Source organism: Fomitiporia mediterranea, assembly GCF_000271605.1.
Source record: "Fomitiporia mediterranea MF3/22 unplaced genomic scaffold FOMMEscaffold_14, whole genome shotgun sequence".
Taxonomy (NCBI): Eukaryota; Fungi; Basidiomycota; class Agaricomycetes; order Hymenochaetales; family Hymenochaetaceae; genus Fomitiporia; species Fomitiporia mediterranea.
The window spans coordinates 1,598,807-1,619,995 of NW_006760399.1; the positions used below are offsets into that span (position 1 = coordinate 1,598,807).

The 21,189-nt window shown below is 39.6% G+C and overlaps 5 protein-coding genes across 5 annotated transcripts; 2 read left to right on the forward strand and 3 right to left on the reverse strand.

The window, feature by feature from the left end:
- Positions 1-7,277: 7,277 nt before the first annotated feature.
- FOMMEDRAFT_161306 (uncharacterized protein) lies at positions 7,278-7,997 on the forward strand (the record flags this gene model as incomplete). Its single annotated transcript, XM_007270839.1, has 3 exons — positions 7,278-7,484; positions 7,523-7,760; positions 7,819-7,997. 3 exons carry the CDS (start codon positions 7,278-7,280, stop codon positions 7,995-7,997), a joined length of 624 nt encoding a protein of 207 aa, XP_007270901.1.
- Positions 7,998-9,782: 1,785 nt separating this feature from the next.
- FOMMEDRAFT_23412 (uncharacterized protein) lies at positions 9,783-12,230 on the reverse strand. The gene is made up of 9 exons (XM_007270609.1): positions 11,858-12,230; positions 11,640-11,804; positions 11,375-11,588; positions 11,222-11,325; positions 11,130-11,164; positions 10,900-11,079; positions 10,790-10,845; positions 10,677-10,738; positions 9,783-10,615 (listed from the first exon to the last, which is right to left on the reverse strand). The coding sequence occupies exons 1-9, from the start codon at positions 11,999-12,001 to the stop codon at positions 9,863-9,865; spliced, it is 1,713 nt and encodes a 570-aa protein (XP_007270671.1). The 5' UTR covers positions 12,002-12,230; the 3' UTR covers positions 9,783-9,862.
- A 2,508-nt stretch (positions 12,231-14,738) lies between these two features.
- On the forward strand, positions 14,739-16,733 carry FOMMEDRAFT_31593 (uncharacterized protein; the record flags this gene model as incomplete). The annotated part of the gene is made up of 12 exons (XM_007270629.1): positions 14,739-14,753; positions 14,803-14,810; positions 14,835-14,866; positions 15,011-15,097; positions 15,158-15,171; positions 15,391-15,400; positions 15,461-15,483; positions 15,539-15,561; positions 15,694-15,812; positions 15,980-16,079; positions 16,543-16,555; positions 16,710-16,733. The coding sequence occupies 12 exons, from the start codon at positions 14,739-14,741 to the stop codon at positions 16,731-16,733; spliced, it is 468 nt and encodes a 155-aa protein (XP_007270691.1).
- Positions 16,734-16,952: 219 nt separating this feature from the next.
- FOMMEDRAFT_31594 (glycopeptide) lies at positions 16,953-17,814 on the reverse strand (the record flags this gene model as incomplete). The annotated part of the gene is made up of 8 exons (XM_007270630.1): positions 16,953-16,982; positions 17,044-17,117; positions 17,176-17,210; positions 17,267-17,296; positions 17,359-17,478; positions 17,529-17,608; positions 17,662-17,677; positions 17,732-17,814. The coding sequence occupies 8 exons, from the start codon at positions 17,812-17,814 to the stop codon at positions 16,953-16,955; spliced, it is 468 nt and encodes a 155-aa protein (XP_007270692.1).
- A 1,686-nt stretch (positions 17,815-19,500) lies between these two features.
- FOMMEDRAFT_31595 (glycopeptide) lies at positions 19,501-20,362 on the reverse strand (the record flags this gene model as incomplete). The annotated part of the gene is made up of 8 exons (XM_007270631.1): positions 19,501-19,530; positions 19,595-19,668; positions 19,727-19,761; positions 19,815-19,844; positions 19,907-20,026; positions 20,077-20,156; positions 20,209-20,224; positions 20,280-20,362. The coding sequence occupies 8 exons, from the start codon at positions 20,360-20,362 to the stop codon at positions 19,501-19,503; spliced, it is 468 nt and encodes a 155-aa protein (XP_007270693.1).
- Between the last annotated feature and the right edge of the window lie 827 nt (positions 20,363-21,189).

Sequence of the window (21,189 nt, forward strand, 5' to 3'; positions counted from 1 at the left end):
ACTAAGAATGATAAGCTATAAAGAATGAAAGAAAGGAATGTTAAAGATAAAGGTACAAAGAATGAAGGGATAGACAAAGGGTAAGAGACTATAGAATGAACAGAGAATGAAGGAGTAGTCAAAGGAATGGAATGATGAAGTAAGGAAGGGTAGAGTCAGTATGTATATAGTTTATAGACAGTGCCCCTGAGGGACAGAAGTCCTGAGTTCCAGTACAGAAGGGTGTAGAACCCTTAGAACTGAAGGTAAGAGAGTAGAGAATTGTAACATTACCCCCCCTCTAAAACCAATCATCCTGATTAGTGAACATAGGGCTTGGTTAGTAGCTCAGGTATAGGTCAGAATAGTAAGGCTTGGAAATCTATAAGGCTGAGTTTGTGTAGAGCACTAGGATGAAGCTGATAGAAGTCTTGGATTGCCTTAAGAGTATAGGTGAGGTTCTCAGTAGGTTCCCAAGTATGCTCCTCAACTAGGTACCCTTTCTAGTGAACAAGGAATTTGAGTTTTCTATACAGTAGCTTAGTATCTACTATGTACTCTACTTTGTATTCTAGTTCAGAACTAATAAGTTCTGGTAGAGGTAGAGGGGGTCTTTATTACAAAGGAAAATTAGGATCATAGTATTGAGACAACAGAACCTTATTGAACACTGAGTGTATGTACTTCCATATTACTAGAAGTTAGAGTTTGTAAGTAGAGGCACTAACCTTCTTTTCAATAATGAAGGGTCTAAAGTGCTTGTTGTCCAACTTCTTTATTGAGTGATCCAAGGTCAGATTAGTAGCTTCCAGTATAACCTTGTCACTAGGCTGGTAATCCTTGACTGTAGACCTCTTCCAATCATAGTTCTACTTTATGACCTGTACTACCTTCTCTAAAAGAGCTTGTGTGTCCTCCCTGGTTCTGTGTATCTGTTCTACAAAGTCTGTTACAGATTCAGAACTACTGTTCTAGTTTAGAACTGTCCCCTAGTACAGATGTCTCCTATGATTGAGGAAGAACAGGGACTGTCCTGTTATAGAGTGTTGCTAGTTATTGTGTACAAATTCTGTTAGAGCTAACTATTCAGACTAGTCTGACTACTAATGATTAATAAACATCTAGAGATAGAGCTCAATCTCCTGATTGACTCACTCAGTTTAACTATTAGTTTATAGATAATATGTAGTAGAAGGGTTCCCTTGAATTCTGAGAAGTGTATACAAGTCCTGTATGAATTTTGACTCAAATTACAGTCTACAATCATGAATGAGCTTCTGAGAGAGTCTGTACAACTGGAAGATGTGATCCTAATAAATGTGTGTCATACCTTTAGAAGTGAGTTCTGTTTAGGTCAGAACTGTGTAGACTTGCTTAGAGAATTGGTTAACAATCACACAGATAGTGTTGTAACCCTAAGACTCAGGTAGCTTACTAATCAGGTCTACTAAGACTTCTTCCTAAGAGTGATCTAGGATCTGATACAGATGTAGGAGAGCTTGAACCCTTGTCTGGTAGGCCTTAGTCTGTTAGTACATATTACAACCAGTCATGTACTTTAGGATTTCTCTCTACATTCTAGGCTACTAGTAGTTCTGAGTAATGAGTTCCTACATTTTGTGTCAGCCTAAATGTCCTACAGTCAGATTGTTGTAATGAGCTCAGACAATGTTCTCCTACAGCTTCTAATCCTTTAGAACATACAGTTAGCCTTCCTAGTAAACCTGTCTATCCTTATCCTCCTCCTAATCCCTAGCCTACTTCTCTAACTACTTTACTACAACCTGGTCCTGTGTGTGTCTCAGAGCTTACTATATATAGGTGACAAAGTCAACATCCTTAGATTTGAGTCAGATCTCTCAGATTGTCTTAGACACAAAATGGGAATTGTCTAGGAGAACAAGATTTTTATTATCATTCTCCCTCCTTTTATAACCTACTTGTCTTGAGAGTAAATCAGCTTTCATTATTTGTGTTCTAGGTTTGTGAGTTAGTACAAAGTCAAAGTCCTACAGTTCTAACATCTAGTAGGCTTAGTAGTAGTTGAGCTTCTAAGGCACCTGGAAGTATTAGAGATTAAGGTAATTACTCTAAATCTTAAACTTCTGTACAGTACTAAGGAGATATTAATACTACTCCTCTAGGGAACAGACAATTGTAAGGAGTTTCTTATTATAGATAGGGTAGTTCTGTTCTGTTACAGAGAGGGATTCTAATTAGAACACTATTAGACACTACTTTCTGTCAATGAACTAGAACAGTACTACTCTATTTGTAAAGTTAGAAGAGTTAGCTTTGACTCAGAACTTGTTTACAACTGTTAGAACTACTAATACAGGCTTACTAGTAATAGTCTACTTTAGAGACTCAAACACAGACTACTACTGATCCTCTTATTACTAAGGAACATTTTTGCTAGTAAGATTGTGAAGGGGCTAGACAATAGTACTAAAGCCTTGAATAAAGTATTAGTAGTAGTTTGTAAACCTAAGGAATGCTTAGACCTGTTTCAGGTTCTAAGGTTGTAGCCAGTTCCAAACTGTAGTTACCTTTGCTGGATTCATACAGACCTCTCCTCTACTAATTACAAAGCCTAGATAATCTACTGACTCCTGTACAAAAGAGTACTTTACTTCTTAAAGAAACAGTTTATTATTTTAAAGCTATTATAGAACTGCTCAGATTAGTTAGTAATAGTACTCAACTGTTTGGGTGAAGATCAGAATGTTATCCAGATACACACTAACATGCTCTGAGTCAATCAGATCTGTAAGAATGTGATTCATGAATGACTAGAACATTGTAAGCAAGTTAGTTAGTTTAAAGAACATTATAGTCAGTTTGTACAATCTGTAATTAGTTTAGAACACAGCCTTCTACTCATCTCTGTCTTGAATCTGAATATTATTGTATCCCTATTAAACATTCAACTTAGTGAAAACCCTGAATGTATGTGTCTTATTAATGAGCTCCTGAATTAGGAGGAGTAAGTACTTATTTTTGACAGTACCCTTATTAAGACAACAATAATCCTAGACTAGGTAGAGCTTCCTATCTTTCTTTTTGACAAAGAAGAAAGAGGAGGTTATGAGGGACTTTAAAGGTTGGATTTAGCTGTTCTAAAGATTTTCCTGAAGGAACTTGTTAAGCACCTCCTACTTATCTCTGTTGAGTAGGTAGACCTTACAATCCTTAGGTTAGAAACCCTTAGTCAATTTAATTGTATAGTTCTAGAGACAGTGTTTAGGAAGCTGGTCAAATTCCTCTTTACTAAAGACTTTAGAGAACTCTTAAATGAAATCTAGTAGGCTGGGTCTATGTGTGTTCTAGAGTAGAGTTGTTCTGAGAGGGTTCTAGACTGGTTCTGTCTTAGACATCCTTTAGATTGACTCTGTTCTACCTTGACTAGAATATGTATCTACATATTTATTCTAGTCAAAGAAGAACAACCAGTCACCTTTATTAGAACTGTTAGTAACATTGGAAGTATTCACATTCACTCAGAACAGTAGTACAAAGTAGTTACAAGACTTAGGACACTAATCAAACACAAGTGTCTACTCTAACCAGTCAATAGTAGGGTTGTAAGCCTTGAGCTATTCAAATCTAATAAAGACATCTGTCTTTCTAAGGTTAGTAACTCTAAACTCAATACTTTCCTTATAATCCTGAATAGTCATTCATAGTTAGACAAACTTAGTAATCTGACTATTCCAGTTCAGGGTTCTGTCTACATTGTATACTAGGATTGGAAGTAGAATGTATTAAGTAGGAAGGTAGTGTTCCTGTACAAAAGCCTTATTAATACACAAACTAGTGTATCTACTGTTTACTAGAGCTATTGTTTGAATCTGGAGGGATTCTAAGAAGGGAGCTAAGAGGACAGGGACCTAGAGCTAGTACCTAGAACATTCTCAGATGAACTGCTACTTGTTCTGAAGGGAACATACAGCTTGTACAGTCTTGTTGTCTGAGAGAGTAAGTATATACACTAACATTTCCTTATTAACCTCTCTCTTTTAATAAGGACAGACCTATGTCCTCAGCTGTGAACTCAGTTAAGACTATCCCTACTTGATACTATAGACAAACTACTAAGTAGTAAACAGGGCTAGGTAGCATTCTAGACATTCTGAAATCTTGGAATACAAAAGTGGCAGGTCAGATTGTACAGATTTAGACTTGGATAAAGTGTAAAGAGAAGAATTAAAAGAATCAGAAGAAATAGGAGAACTATCTACTTTTGTTTTCAACTTTTTTCTTTCTAATAAATAATTTTGTTGATTTATTTTTTCTACTTTTTCTACTTTTTCTACTTTTCTTACTTTATTTACTTCTAATCCTACAGTGTCCATTGAATCAAAAGTGGCCATTAAAAAATCTGAGTCATAGCCCTTTAGTACTACATTCACTGTTGAGCCTCTACAAAATCCTAGAGTATGTAGTTAGAGTCTAGAAGTTCTAAGGTGACTTTCAGATTTGTAGAAAAGGCTTCTTACTACAAATCCTACTTGTTACTTGTTATTACTCTAATGACCTAACAGATATACTGTCACTTCTGTAGGTAGTCCTTAATCTAGTGCCCTGACTTTCTGTAAGTAAAGTATACTCCTTACTTTCAGGCTTCTCTAATGTCTATCAGAATAAATTGATTACAAATTACAGGCAGATTAATCTGAGGGCTCAGAACTGTCAGAGCTAAACACATGTGTAAGTATTCTATACAGACTTGACACATCCAAACTGTAGCTTGGTCAAAGGAGATAGTATGTGTCTTCCACTTAGTGTAGGTGACTAGTTCTAACATTATTCTAAGGATCTTATTAACTAGTTCTGAGTGAAGAGCTTTTTTGAGTATTCTAATAAGAACATTATTAAACCTAAGTACAAATCCTACCTTCCAGGCCAGGATATCAAACTCCTGAAAGAAGGTATTGGCAGAATGTTTGTCCTGTCACAGAGACACAAGCTTGTTCTACACATTGTACTTCTTATTCAGATTAATAAAGGAAGTACAGAGCTACCTTATAAATTCTGAATACAACTCATTGTTCTGAAGTCAGATCAGGCTTCTAATCCAATAGCTTTCAATCCAGTTCTAGGCTCAGGTGACTGTGTTGCCTTCCTTTATAAAGGAGAGGACAAATAGGACACAATCAAGATTTAAGGATAGATCAGTTAAAGTAGTAGCTACATATAGTTTGACTTAGTACTGGAAGTCCTTAAAGTGCTACTCATTGAAATCTAAAGGGCAGGCTATATACACTTTCTTTCTAGAACAGGTTGCAACTTTCAGAACAATTAGAACAGGTTCTGAAGGGGCTAAGGGTATGTGGTTAGTAAAGGCCTCTTAGATAGAGGTCTGTACATATTAAGCTAGTTCTGCTTGTAACTGCTAATCTAGCAGGACAGTAGGGGTAGCAGTCAGTACAGGAGGGTTCATGTTTATACTACAAAGGAATCAGTACTAAACTAAAAGGGGTAATGAATAGAAGAAGGGTGGCAAAAGTTTAAAATTTAAAAATGTAAAAGGGTTAGGACAAAGAAAAGAGATCAACACAATAGTGAGTACTAATGCTTAAAATGTAGGAGAGTTGTAGAGTAGTAATAGGTAGTCTTAATCTAATGTCAGTAACAGTATAGAGGGGACCCAAAGGCTTAGCAAGGGGACCCAGGCTACAACTATCCTACACAACAGAAATACAGAACACAAGTACTAGAACATAGTCAGAACTTGCAGAACAGGCAGAGAGAGAGAGTAAGACAAGAGTAGAGTATATAGAGTGAGCCTAAGAGTACAGGACTACCTAGAGTAGACAAGATCAAGACTACAGGACTAGTCTGATCTTGTACACCTATATATACTAAACTACACAAGAGTACTCAGGGAGCATGAGCCACTAAGAATGATAAGCTACAAAGAATGAAAGAAAGGAATGTCAAAGATAAAGGTACAAAGAATGAAGGGATAGACAAAGGGTAAGAGACTATAGAATGAACAGAGAATGAAGGAGTGGTCAAAGGAATGGAATGATGAAGTAAGGAAGGGTAGAGTCAGCATGCATATAGTCTATAGACAGTGCCCCTAAGGGACAGAAGTCCTGAGTTCCAGTACAGAAGGGTGTAGAACCCTTAGAACTGAAGGTAAGAGAGTAGAGAATCATAACAGACATGGTCTAATTGCTCAATATAACTGACTGATTCATTACAAAAATAAACATAGTCTTATAATGTATTATATGCAAATGTAATGTCTAAAATATATAAAATATATAGAAGTCTGCCAGGTGTCCATATATTGGATTTTAAGGCTAAGACATATATTTTCAAGATATGTAAGAGTTGTGAAATCTATAATACTTCTAATGATTGTCAGAGTATACAAGACTTGACAGACAATATAAGCCATTATAAGCTATTGTTAGAATTGATAGATAATAAAATAAATATTGTTTTAAATATTACTTGTACTTTCTAAACACTGTTATAGAAGGGAAAAAGTTGTGTAATATTTATTTAAATGTACTAAGGATACAAGCAAATTCCTTTAACTAACCATACTACCTTCCTCCTTTGACTCATAACAGTACTGCCCTTTTACCATCATCAACTGTCATCTTGTTGCTTGCTAGAGTCGGCTGGATGCTTAGATTCTCGTTCTGTCAAACTAGTGAGAAAAAGCCATGCCAGAACATTATGGTAATACAGGTCGACCGAACTGGACACGTGATGTATGGATAGGGGGGACAGGGAGCGCGCTGATCAGACAGGCCGTGGAGGTGATAGTAACAGGATGTGTGAGCGGACGCGTGCGGGCGTCGTGAGGGACCAAGGAAGCCTGCGAAGGCTGTATAGTGAAACACAGTGCAGGCAAGACGTGCGGCCGGGTGCAGAGGGCAGGAGCAGAAGAACGGTAGCAAGAGAGGGTGGAGATGGATAGACTGTAATGACCGCAATTCAGCACAGGGGCAATATGAGAGAGTAGTGCATTGGGGCAATCATCGGACATACAGGGGTCGATGCGTCCACAGGCAGCATTGCATCACATCACACAGTTCGTTTGGGGGGCGCAGTCCAGTCCACAAGGGAGAGCGCAAGAAGAGTGGGCGAGTGTCAGCGAGCAGTCAAACATAGTAAACAGAATAAAAATGAAAAAGAAATAGAAATAAAATAATGAGTCAATGACCGAAGTGAAGAGACTGGGAGAAAGGGGCCAGCTGCGGTGAACAGCAGGCAGGGCGCAATGCAAAGAAAGGAAATCTGAAAGACATGTACGCACATGGATGTGTCGTTGGACCATGTTGTCGACGTCGGTCGAGCAGTACTCGTGCAGCTTCACATGGTGGCTGGCCTGTTCCTCTGCAGTGGTGTCATCATTGTTGGCGTCATCAGCCATCGGCATCGGGAGTTGCCCTCGGGGCGGTCAGGGCGCGTCAGACGAAGAAGGGAATCGACATGCCGCCGTTGACGTCGAGCAGGAAGGTAGAGTGCCAAAAATAGAGCAGGTAGGTGTGTGAGAACAGGGACGCAAGATACGCAACAGAACGGCCTCGAACGCACCGAAGATGATCACTGCTACGTCCACAGAACACAACACTCCAAGCTCATATGCCTTCTTGAACAGCCCGTCCTTCCGCTGCACGCCATGGGCAATTTTGACGCGCCAGCCAAGAATATGCAACAGACAGACAGCGCAGCACAGCACACAGAGTGGTTACCGACAGCCGACAGCGAAGGAGATATTAAAAAAATAGGTGTTAGCCTCCGTCGAAATAATTATAGTGAGCGCACAGCAGCGCAGCGGGGCCACTCGGTCAATGCGTCACACTAGCACTGCAGCTCCCGCACAAAGCGTCGCAAAAAAACTGAGAACACAACTCGCCTTGAGAAAAGTTACTGAGCGGTTGCGCTCGTGCTACCGGCGCCCGCGAGAGAAAATAGAGTCAGCATGGCGAACTGAATTGCGCGAGAAAATAGCACGGGGGAAAGAGAAAGACGGGACGATGGAAATAGGCTAGTGGATGGAGAGGGACATGGAGATGCGCGCACCGTTATTGGGGTGATCTCGATCTTGCAGTGACCCATGGCGCGCGTCTTCAGACATGGTCAATGTAATACAGTTGTTCAGTAGAGCAGCAGGTTGTGTTGGACACGGCAGCGAATATTGAAGAAGTTGTTCTTGCAACGGCAGACTCTGCGGTGGAAGCTAGTTGTGAGAGAGAGGGGAGAGATGGCCAGGAGCAAGCAAGAGACATTGAGAGAGGGAGGGGGACAGTGGACAAACACAAAGAAAATGTTGGGGAGAAAGGAAGAAATTGTGAGCTGGCAAGAACATCTTTTGTATCAAAAAACAAACTTACACGTGATAGAAATGGACGTGGGAAAATGGACTTATGCAAAATTTCCTTTGTCTTTTGTGAGAGATCATATTTTTTCTAAAGGACTCAAGTAATATAATAGTAATGTTAGTAAGTAAAATTATTACAATCTACTTGAAATAGGTTGTCAGAAAACTGTAATATTTACCCTATCTTGTAATTACTATATATGTCTTGTTTAAGTCTTATAATCCATTATATTCATGTCAAATAATTCCTTAAGAATATATTTCAATTACAATTCTGTTCCTACAATATATACTTATCTCTGTCATAAATAAGCATAAAATGCATTATATAGCTCACTAATACTTGTCAAATAGACAAGGGTATACAATTGTCTGTTTGATTTTGTGATGTTGCTGTGCCGATCTTCACAGATGTCCACTCTCGTCGCGAAGAAAGAGACAGAGAAATCACCGCTGAAACTACCAAATTAGAGGTCAAAGCATTAAAGCACGTTCAAAACCACCTAGAATGAGGAGAGTTAACATCTTGAGAATGATCGGTCTCAATGTGAATGGGCATACCTTTTTAGGTGACCAATGGAGATGGATCATCATTTCCCCGCTGTACTTGTGATCATCGAACATTTTAGTAGCATCACAGCAAACTACTGTACCCATCTGTATGGGTACAACCAGGCAGAGTGCGTTACTGGTGGAAATTGGAAACCTAACTATGTGGACGCGTTACAGTTGCTAATACAGACAACCAGACGGACGTTGCCGGAAGTTACTATACTACATTAGTATTAGTATATAAATTCAATCGTAACAATCCAATAAGCTTTTCAAATTTTCTAACACTTGTAGTATACAAAAGTAACAAAACTACACTTAAATTGTCTTATATAATATAATGCTCGCTTAAAATTATGTAACACTCCTTAAGGGAAAGCAACTACTGTTATGTGTTACGCGTTACTGCTAGCAACCAAACCACCCTTGCGTTACACGTTACGGTTGTACCCATACAGATGGGTACAGTACTATCAAGCCAAGTGCCAGGGCAGAAGGAACTCCGTGGAGGAGAGGGAGGGTGTTATCATGACCATCTGTTAAATGTTTATGCAGAGTCTGCCAACTGATGGACTTTATATGGATGAGGTACGAGACAGCGTGGGGGGAACTGTGGAAGACACAATTGAAGGCGATTGGATAGCAGGTCGGGTTCATCTTTCCAACGTTACTTGTTGGATAAGGCTCACTTCGGTCAGAATTAGATGGATACAAGACTGCTCAAGTGGTACGAGCTTTGCTGGTAGGATTATGTCACCACTAGATTATGTAACTTCCCTTAGTAGAAATGGAACATTATCAGATCGACCGATTCCGCACCCCGCAAATGTCTCAATGTTTTCTGATCCTTGAGCGCTGTCAGTGTATGGTCGACGATGTCCGATAGCATTTCTTTCGGACGGCAGGGAAACAGCTGAGTTGGGATTCTATTCGAATGACGAATCTACAAAACGTCCTTATAGGGTAATATGAAGAATCAAGGCCTTATTGAAAGACCAGAGAAAGGTATCTACGAGCGCCAGCTTCAGTCTTAAGGACGGCTCCAATCATAGTATCGGGGCGTACAATAACCGCCGTTGGCGAACTCTCCGATGGGCCCACCCCATAATTAGTAAATGCGTGTCCTTCCGAATCCACAATAGCATACTTGATATCGTTCATCAGAATGTCCGACGCATCCGTGCCTGCAGGGAGTACAAGCACCTTCTGTATCAAACCTGTATCAATCGAAGAAAGCGGCGCTATAATTGCACGTGCTTGCCCGATCAGGGACTGATTCGCCACGAATAGTAATACCGTATGCATTACCGGATTGAAGATGTCGAAAAGTCGGTCTGGGGCCTTTCTCCCAATAAGAGACGGTGCGTCAGGAGCACGGTCTCCAGCCCTTCTCTCACCAGTTACCGCATCATATGCATCGATAGAGATTGTACTAGGATGCGGGAAACGCTCATCAAAGACGACTGGACTCCAACGATAATGTATGTCGAGTTGTGCAAGTTTCGCATCGCGGATCCATACATCCTCATTTTGTGAGCTTTTTTGAATTTGTTTCTCGGTCACTTCTTCCACAGATTTCTCTGGGTCGATACCATGCTGGACGAAGCGGTCGAGTAAGGCGGTCGTGAGCTTGAGCATCTCCGCGATCACTGGGAGGCGCTCGCTTTCAAAGGATTCTAACAAGCGTGGCGACGCGGTTCCTTTGATTGATAACGCGAGTTTCCAGGCAAGGTTGAACTAACGCGGAATTAGGATTGTAATGACATCAGGAATGTGCTGAAAGAGAGGAAGCACTCACGGCATCTTGCACACTGGAGTTCATACCTTGTCCACCAGTTGGAGAATGTGTGTGTGCGGCGTCTGCGGAGTTGGTCTAAATAAAAAGTCTTGATAACCATGAAGTAGACGTACCGCCGATGATAAACACTCGTCCGACCTGAAAATGGTCCACCATGCGAATATTCGGCCTAATTAATTCATGAAAAGTATTCTCAGAAGGGAGCCTTACCGATTTGACTTACTTCCATTCGCTATGCCAAGTTACTTCCGTGACTCTGAGATCAATGCGGTTCGTGATCCTGTGTAGTTCTTCTTGAGCTGCTTGCGAGTCGCAATGCTCTTTAAGGAAGTCGAATTTCGCCTCGGTGCCGGCAAACATCACCTGAAATAGACCGGGCTGCGCCGTTTGCCAAAGAGTCACCCTAATGGGAGTTGAGTAATATGAATGTTGCTTTTAGTGGAATTGACCTGCATTGCGGTGTTCTGGTTACCCCAAACGCGGAGGTCCTAAAATAAATCTTAGTTAAGTAAACCATGTATTAAATGCGATTAAAGCGCATTTACTGTATCAGCATCAAGGCCTTCTATAAAAGCATCAACAAGGTGTATCCTTCCTTCTTCGCGAGTTTCTCCAAGGAAGTTGACATCTATGGCCTTTCGCACAATACCTGTAATAAGGTCAGCAATTTGATGGACTAAATAGAGCACTCGATTTACTCCGACCGCCATCTGCACCCACTACGTACTCGAATCGGACACTTTCCGTCTGCTCGTCGCCGTCTATCGTCTTTAGAATCTCTGCCGTCACGCCATTCTCGTCTTGCGTACAACCGATAAAGGTGGATCCAAGTTCGACTTTTCCGCCAAGACCCTCAATATGTTTGCGAAGGATGGCCTGATGGTGCGACTGGCCAAGGAGCACTGCTCGAGTCTTAAAAAGCTACTAGATTACACGTTTGCATCAGTGATACAGAAAGCTTACAATTGGGAAAGCGGGTGTTGGCTCAATGTCTGCCATCATTTTTGCAGATTGTATGATGTGGTAAGGGTCGTTCGCGTCGAAGATATGAATTGTTGGTGGAGGAGCCCCTTTTTCGCGGACTTCATCTCCAACTCCAAGGAAATGCTCAATTTCAAGTGTGCGTGGCTAGGGAGAAGTGGTTAGATTCTATTATACAGATATTGAGACGAATATCTTACAGTTATTCCGTTACCACGTGTTCCGCGATGATACTGAGTATCTTTCTCGATAATGCGAACTGGTACTCCGTTCTTCAGGAGTGACAGAGCAAGAGTCAGACCTGCAGGCCCAGAACCAACGATAAGGACTTTAGGAGATTGCATCGCAACTGAGTCTGCAGTAACTATGAATTTCTTGGAGATTTGTATGGCGCCGTTTCTTCAAATTCTTGTCGATTTAAATACGTTCTCCTGACCGACATTTCCCGTCGTCGCGCCCACTATTCATGTCGAGTCATTTCGGCCTGGAAACGGCGAGGAGAATAAACCAATGATATGCGTTTGTGAGCTGATTTCGATGCTCTGAGAGATTGGACATGAGTGGTGCTTGCAAGGTTAGCGACAAGTTGTGCGGGAGAAATCGGGAAAATGAATAGAGTCGATTCAGACGATTGATCGCCGCGACAGGCCGACTGGTTACTACACCACAGCCCTCTCCCCGAAATTTTATACTGCTACAATAATTTGAATATAGGTGGATTAACGCACAACTAGCATATTATTCTTTTTTAAACTTTTTACAATTTTTGTTGAGGCAGGGAGGGAGGCATTCCCTCTTTTCAAAATTTAATACTTTTACAATAATAATTCATAACAGACAGTACATCCTTCCAATATATAAAAATTTCTACATGTTTATTATATATATACTGCAAAATATCTCAGAAATTCAGTGGAAAAATTAACAGATTCAATTACATTTGTTTATATTTTCCATAGTAAGAACAAAATACCACAAATTTTGTACAGCTTAAAGTGCTATAAGTAATGTCTAACTGTAAGTTTTGAAAAGAGGATCATAATACATTATAATATTTTCTCTAAGAGAATAAAAATAAAAATAAATGAGGGAAAAAATTAATCACTACCCAATGACCCAATCTATAAAAGCAGAGATCCAGCCACATTTAGAAAACACATAAAGTTTGGGAAATCCACACATTAAGAATAATCAGACCTTATAAATGAATATGCCTTTACAGGTGCCTTGCAGAGATGATCATCTTTCATCTTTGGTACTAATAATAGTCAAACTTTAGTGTCATTGTACTGAAGTACTATTACTGTAAGGCAGTTCACTAGAGAACTAGGGGCTTTAAGGATAACAAGGAAGAGTGTTATCATAATCATCTGTTTTATAAAACATAAAAGGTCTGCTAACTGATGGATTTTGTATGTCATGGGTTACAAGGAAGCACAAAAGGAACAGAGGAAGAGATGTTAGGAACATTGGGTAGGCTGGATATCCAATCAGGTTGATCCTTATATCTTCCTTTTCATCTTTCTCTGTTCTAGGTCTGTTCTGTCTGTACTTTTACATTCTCATGTGTGAGTACAGAACTGCTACAGACATACTTCTCTTTGTAGTAAATACATATAAAAGATACCTGACTGTAATACAATGTCACCCATTCTCAACCATGCCTACCATATAGGATCTTACTAAGGTACACAAAAGTTAAACTTGACAAGCAGTGTGACACACATGATCAAACCCTAACTTCCTTTCCTGGCTTACAGACTGGCAACAAAACTCGTCCCACTACAAGGCAAAAATCAATAATGTAAGACCACAGAAATGTAGCAGATACAATTCTCTACATTTCTGTGGAACGGATTTTCAAAATTATGAAAAATGGAAAAGTTATAACAATTTCAACTTTTTCAATACTAAACAGCTTATTTTCTATTTTGCTTTCATTTGGTGAAGTAAAAGAAAAAATTGAATTTTTCTTGAGAAGATTTTGGCTGCTGACAAATAATATAACATAACTAACTATACTAAATATAGTATATTACAAATAAAATTACTAATCAAATATTTATAATACAAATAGGACATGTTAGTGCTCAAAGCCTACTACTGAAATTTAGCTTCAGAACTTGAATAGAGCATCTTATAAGGTTCAAATCCTCTGAATATATGTAATCTCTGTCACTTCTGAGCCTTTGTCCACAAGAGGCTTCTGGTGATGTTGGTGAAGCTCACGATTTTGGCCGCAGGGTCCTTCCATATCGGGTAAGCGAGGGTTGTGACTGTGACGTGACATGGCTTGTCGAATTTAACTTTCGTGTACCTTACTATATGCCTGACTGTTACCTTTGACTATGTTCTATATTTAAGGAAATACTCTGTATCCCTTCCTCCTAGTCCTCTAAGAGATATATTGATAGGACACACACAAAAAATACTGTTAACTAATGGATAGGATATATATGTGAAATGGAATAAAGAATATAGTTTGTGTACTTTACTAGTCTTTACTATTATATATTGAAGTTTGAAAAGGTAATGTTGTATACACTAAAGTATTTGAACAGTCAATAGTCTTTCTCAACTCAATTACTACTGCTTAGGATCTTTTGGAGAAAGGTGTAACATTCTCTGACAGGCCATATCTGCCAGTGTTTAACAAGTATGTTCACACTCTTAAGCCTTGACATTTTACACAAAGTTAAATTAAACCCTTAATATTAGATAGGGTCTGACTCTAGTAATGCTTTACTACAGAGTATGCTTTTAGAAGCACTAGAGTATCTTTCATTAGTACTTCAGCCCTCAGGGAATTATAGTATTCAGACACATACAAGAACATAAGGTTCTAAAACTCCTTTGTCAGTTACTAGCAAACCTAGATAAATTCAAAGTTTATGTTGAAATGTAAGTAAACAAGTTACTAAAAGATTCTCTAGTCAACTTATTGTTTTAGGTATATATCTGGGATAATCCTCTCTGTAACATATAGTTATAAAGTAGTTGAAAATGACCTGTATATTATGCTTGTAGAGTAGGCTGCATCTATAACATCTTAGACAAGTTATCTAGGAACAACTATTCTGAATGTCTTACCTTTTAGTAAGTCACTTTACTTTGTACAATAACAAATTGAATCATGTTTTTCTAGACAGTAAGGTATGCACCTTCTTAGCTCCCTAGAATGGGTGTGAAGAGGCTTACTAAGGAAGGTAGTAAGTCTGTCAAGATAGTAATAACACAATCATTAAGAGAGCTTAAGGAGAAAAAAGGTAGTTTCACTATTAGAAAAAGCACCTTTTACTGTAATTCATTTCCTTTACAGGATAAGAACATTACTCCTCCTTGTTTAATGTCAGAACTGCTAGACAAGTATGAAGAAACAAATGTAGTTGATCCTGAGTATAAGGAGGACCTTATAAACATTAGTACTGTAATTTATACTAGTAAGAGTATTAAACTTGTATATAGACTTTGAACATATTATTAATTCCCTCTTATTAAAGCTGGATTAATTACAGTAAGTTATACAAAATCAACCTTAGTAGTAAAATGTTTACTAATTACAAACTGACACTTTAAACAATATCAGCTTTAGAAACATTCTTTCTATTAATGACAATTTATCCAGAAGTAGTAAAGAAGGCTTAGGAGGAAATCAATAGAGTGATTAGGAAAGACTACCTATCTTGTTTGGATAATAGGATAAATCTCTCTTACCTGAATTGTATACTTAAAGAGTAGTATTAGTGAGTTCTTAGTTCTAGGGGCAGTAGTCTGGCTCAAGACTGATATGTTATATACTAAAGTATACAACCTCCTGTTCCTTTTGGTCAGTACTCTTTTAATGTTTCTACTATTTGTTAAGTATTTAACAAAATAAATAGGCATTCTACACAGATCTACACAAGTTAAACATTATTATGAATGAACTATCCTAGAAGGAACAATAGTAGTTACTAATATCTGGTACATATATTCACTTAAGTTTTATTCACTTCTTACTCACCATTATATCTCTTGTTACTCACCTTTGTATCAGGCTTATGATGAGAGATGAAAAGTACTTCTCTAATCTAGACACCTTTGTACCTGAAAGACACATAGAAATGGCTAAGACTGAAATGAGCAAGGCTGATTCTATTGAAACAGTGAATGATAGTATGTCATCTGCTGTAGAGGACAATCCTAGCAGTATTGTATTTGGTTTTGGTAGAAGGTCAGTATATTTCAGTTTTCTATATTCAAGCTTATCTGCTTAAATCCCTTGTGTTGAAGAATGTGTCCTAGGAACTACTTTACAGACTCAAATCTTTAGCTTGTAATAGCAAACATCCTATCTATGTTTGACATAAAACCACATGTTAATCCTAAGACAGGAAAAACAGAAATCCCAAAACTTGAGTTTGAGAGTAACAAACAAGTAGTGTAAGTATCTATACATGTTAACACTTACAGAAGATCTAAATCTTGTTTTATTAAGGTTTCCAAAGCTATTCAAGTGTACAATCACTCTACAAGATACAACATGGGCAGATGTAATGTTAACAAGTATCTAAACAGTATAGAACAATGTTCTCCTTGTCATCCAAATTCATTGGTTTTATTGACCCTGTCTTCACTCACTCTCTTCTGTACAACTTGATATGACTGTTGAAACTGGTCTGGTCCAGAAGGAATGTATTATATTTAGTGAATGTAGAATCCTTGCATTTGAAGCCCCTGAGCTCTTACTAGTAGTACTAGAGTCAAATTCACTATATTACATACAAAAACAGCTTGTAACCCTTGTGTACCCTAGTGTTTAGGGTGAAGAGAAAGGTTGTAGGACACAAAGCAGGCTAGATAGAATATGAGAACTCCATGGGTAATACTTTCCATATTTCCTTAGATATTTAAAGACTGTAAGTAGTATATTGGGGATTGTTTCTATAGACAGTAACACTCACGGCAGAGGTCAAGGTGGAAGTGCTGTGCTATCAATCCTTACTTCACGTGACTGAATGACAGCTCTGACGAAACTCTGACAACTATTGGGCAATATTGACTCCTGTATAGGTCATCCATGTCCAATTAGACTAAATTACAAATTAAACACATTTGAGAAAATAATTCAGGGCTTTATTTGCTTTGCATTCATTGAACATAATGACTTTTTCCCATTGCAAAGTTTCGCATGATGCTGATGCTAACGAGTCATATTGATAATCATACAGTATAAATTCTTTTGACTAAGTACAGTGTTCCATATGTGGTCAAAGATTTCCCAAAACAAAAGCCCATATCAATTACATCCCATAATTAATCACAGAAAGTAATAGCGAGGTCAACCTGTATATTATTGCATCAGTTCCGGTACACACAAGCAGATTTTAGGGAAGGGAGGGCTTACATCGTTCGACTGGCAAGCGATCTGAGCGAACGTGTCGCTCGGCTGGTGGAACGCGAAGCAGTTCTCATCCGTGCCTACGGAGTTGCCGTGAGTAACATAGTTTCATCATAAAGGAAATAATAAAGGACATACAGTCAGTTCCGGAGCCATCGCATCCGTTGAAATAGCTAAGAATAACTGCGTCAGGAAAAGTTGTTCCTTATACAAATCAATATTTGCTTACCCAAATCCGGTGGTAACAGAGAAGGTATGGCTATAAGTTATAAGCAGTACTGAGTAAACAACGGTAGAGATATTAGTGAAAAAGTGACTTACGGAGGGATGAGTGAGATGTCAGTGCTAGAGCCTGAGCCAGGCGAAGTTGGGTTCTTTAAGGTGGTCTCGACGATGACACAGTTCTCGCCATTGAAACCACATCCCCCTGTCTGCAAGTATCTAAGATATTTTTTTTAGTAGGGTATGCAGTATAGAGGACAATGACATACGCAATAGCGCCCTCGAGGGGACCACCAATAGTGAAGTCACCACCAGTAGACAGGACATTCGGTCCTTGAATGAGCATCGGCTAGAGATAACAGATGGTCAGTAGGCAATCGGATTTAAGAACCTCTCGCATACTGTTCCAAAACCACAGCTATGAATGTATATAGTGAGATAAATGTGGTGGGATTTGACATAGTACACTCACTTGTTTGTGAAGTGGACGGTGTGCGACTCTGCACGAGCGCTAGCAATAGCGAGAAGAATGGTTGAAAGCAAGAGAGTGAACATGCTTGTAAGAGACCTTGGTTGAAGGGCTTGGGGTCTACTGAGACGATTCGTTGAGTTTTTATACCTTTTCAAACATATATATTTGTAGCTGGTGAGCAGACACTTACCGGAAGGTCTCACACATTATCGTGAACAAACGTGCCGACATCTCTGGCATGTTGGCCGAATATGAAGTCGTCGTCTTACATGTGGACTGGAAGCGGGCGGTGTACCTCAAAGTTGCCTGAATAAGCCTTTGAATAGTCTGTGGAGAAGCACAAAAGATTGACGCACAGAGATATTTTGAAATACCTCACGGAAAATCACACGCTCTCGGAACTCTGACGATCTGCAAGCAAAGCATCAGATGCATGACGATAGTACTTACCCAGCGCGGTGAGGATGAACACCACATGAATTAGTCTATATTGGGCAAAGTGATGTTTTGAGATGTGCTACGGGGCGCTCTGAACGCCGCTTTCATCCAAAGTGATATATAACTCGTTAGTCAATTTCCTGAGAGCGATGCTGGCGCAAAGGAGACAATAGCGTGGTTTCAGAAGGGCGGTCTGAAAGACCGTGTGTGCGTATTTCTCCCTTCAAACAGCATGATACCACTTGGGAGACATGTCAAGTATGTCCAGATTTCTGTCCCATAGAATATACAATGACTTACTAGCTGTTAATAAGAATCCCCAGTCGGTCGAACTGTTCGAGAGAATATAACTATATACAGTACACTGACACTTGTTAGCTAGGTTCCGGAGGAATAAAGACCGGTCCTGTCGGGACGATTGAACGCGGTTAGGAAGTATCGACTTTCGGAGACATGATTGAATGCTGATTATGTTAATTCCGATCAATGGATGCCAATGATGAAAAAGCCAGCATAATGACCAACTTCACCAGACTTTAGTCCCAAGCTCTGATAACGACTCACTGATTTTCATGAAACTGCCTTCACAATCGGTATATTTGTAGTTGCTGATCAGTGGCAAGTGCTAAGAGTGCCACATTGACGATCCGCGTTTCTTGCAAATCCACATTTGCTGACAAATAAAGCGGCAATATTGTGTCCAAGTTTGTCTACTACAAAGCTGCAGGACAACAAAAAGAGATGAAGATTAAAGGAACAGTAATGAAATGTGAGAGATTTAGTCGTTTGCAGTTACTGTAAGACAAAATACACATTGTGTGATGATACCAAGTGTGAATTTGCTGAACTTCTGCTATCCCCAACCATCTTGCAGTGCCTGTGTTTAGTGCATTGTCCATACATAGAATGATAAGTGAGTGAAGTAAGCAATGCATTGTAGATGTACACAGTAGAATATAACGTGTGCGCATCACATCACGTCAAACTCATCAAGTATTACTGGTATACTGCAGGTGACTGAACAATAGCTCTGTCCGACAAAAGTTCGACATACATCTATTTCCCAGAAGATTATTATTATTTCTGCATAGGTCAATATTATCTAGGCTTAATTTAATATTGATACGATTAAGAGCAATCGGGGCTTTGCTTACTTTGAGTTCATCAGACAGAGAGGCCTCTTCTCAACTCTAACGACCAAACTTCAGAGCCTTAAAAATCAATACTGATTTGTGCAAGCTACATATCATCTATTCTACTAGCTAGGCACAGTCATTCATATAGTCTCGCATTCCCCGAAACAAATATTCTATGCAAGACACAGCTTCTACCTAATCACAGAAGGTAATAGCAAGATTAACCTATGTGTATTATTGTGTCAGTTCCAGTGCACATAAGCAAGTTTAGGACTCGGAATTTTCTTACGTTATTTTCCTGACAAGGGATCTGGGTGAATGTGTCACTGGGCTGGTGGAACGCGAAGCAGTTCTCATTTGTGCCTACAGGATCACTGTTATTGACATTATTTCAAACAAAAGATAATAAACAAGAACGAACAATCGGTTCCGGCGCCATCGCATCCGTTGAAATAGCTAAGATGAAGCATAAGATAAAGCTGTTCAATAAGTGTACAGATAATGCCTACCCAAAGCCAGTGGTCACGGAGAAGGTATGGCTGGAGTCAAAAATTAATACAGAGTGAACTGATTGAATAATATTCCTGCAGTATGGACGTACGGAGGAATGAGTGAGATATCCGTGCTAGAACCTGAGCCAGGCGTAGTTGGGTTCTTCAAAGTGGTCTCGACAATGACACAGTTCTCGCCGTTGAATCCACACGCTCCCGTCTGCAAATATCTAGTAGAATGTGGGTAAGATGGGTATGTAGTACAGAGGACAATTCATACGCGATAGCGCCTATGAGTGGGCCATTAATAGTGAAGTCACCACCGGTAGACAGGACATTCGGTCCTTGAATGAGCGTAGGCTGAATATAACGAATGTTAGTCAGCTGTTAACTCAACGAGCACCTTGCCTACCGTTCCGAAACCACAGCTGAGAATGCAAAGTGGTGAGCTACATGCATCAAGATACAGCATAGTACACTCACTTGTTTGTGAAGTGGACAGTGTGTGACTCTGCACGAGCCCCAACGACAGCGAGAAGAACGGTCGAAAGCAGAAGTGTGAACATGCTTGCGACTCGTTGCGAGAGACCTTGATTGAAGGACTTGAGGTTTTAGCATATAAATCATTTCAGTATTTATACCTTTCCAGACATATATTACTTGTAGCTGGTGAACAGACACTTACCGGATCGTTTCACATATTATCATGAACAAACACGCCACTGTCTCTGGATGTTTGCCGAGTCTCGAGCCGATCCCTTGCATGTGGGTAAGAAGTATGAGCTGTACCTCCATAATTCCTGAACGAATCTTTGAGTGACCCGTGAAGTACACAAAGGATTGACACACGTACATTTTGAAATTCCGGACGGAAAGCCGTACGCTTTCGGAACTCAAACGATCAGCGAACAAAGCATCGGATGCGTAAAAATAGTATTTACCCAGCGCGGCGAGGATGAACTACACATGGTTCATACTATATTTGACAGGGTCGTGCTTCAAGACGTATTGCGGAGTGCTCTTGGCGCCGCTATCATTGTTGTTAATGTATAATTTTACTAGTCAACTTCATGAGAGTGATGTTGGCATAAGGGAGACAACGGCACAGACTCAGGAAGGCGGACTCAAATTTTGTGTGTACATATTACACTCTTCAAGTAGTAGAATTCCACTTGAGAGCCATGTCAAGTATGCACTATCATGATGCTTTAAAGATCTGTGCTCTACAGGTTATGCAGTTACTTACCAGCTCTTACTAAGAAACATTGACTGGATAAGGTGTTACACATATACTACTTATACATAGCACTCTGACACATCCTAGAAGATTATCAGAGCGATCAAGACGGGGAATGCAAGAGAGTATAAGCACGGCGATTGAGTATTAGCTTTT

Excerpts from the sequence above, each read along its gene's own strand:
- FOMMEDRAFT_23412 (XM_007270609.1), bottom strand. The coding sequence starts at position 12,001 with ATGCAATCTCCTAAAGTCCTTATCGTTGGTTCTGGGCCTGCAGGTCTG. Across the intron at positions 10,846-10,899 it reads ACTTGGCATAGCGAATGGAA|GCCGAATATTCGCATGGTGG; the intron begins GTAAGTCAAATC and ends TGAATTAATTAG. Across the intron at positions 10,616-10,676 it reads ACTCCAGTGTGCAAGATGCC|TTCAACCTTGCCTGGAAACT; the intron begins GTGAGTGCTTCC and ends ATTCCGCGTTAG.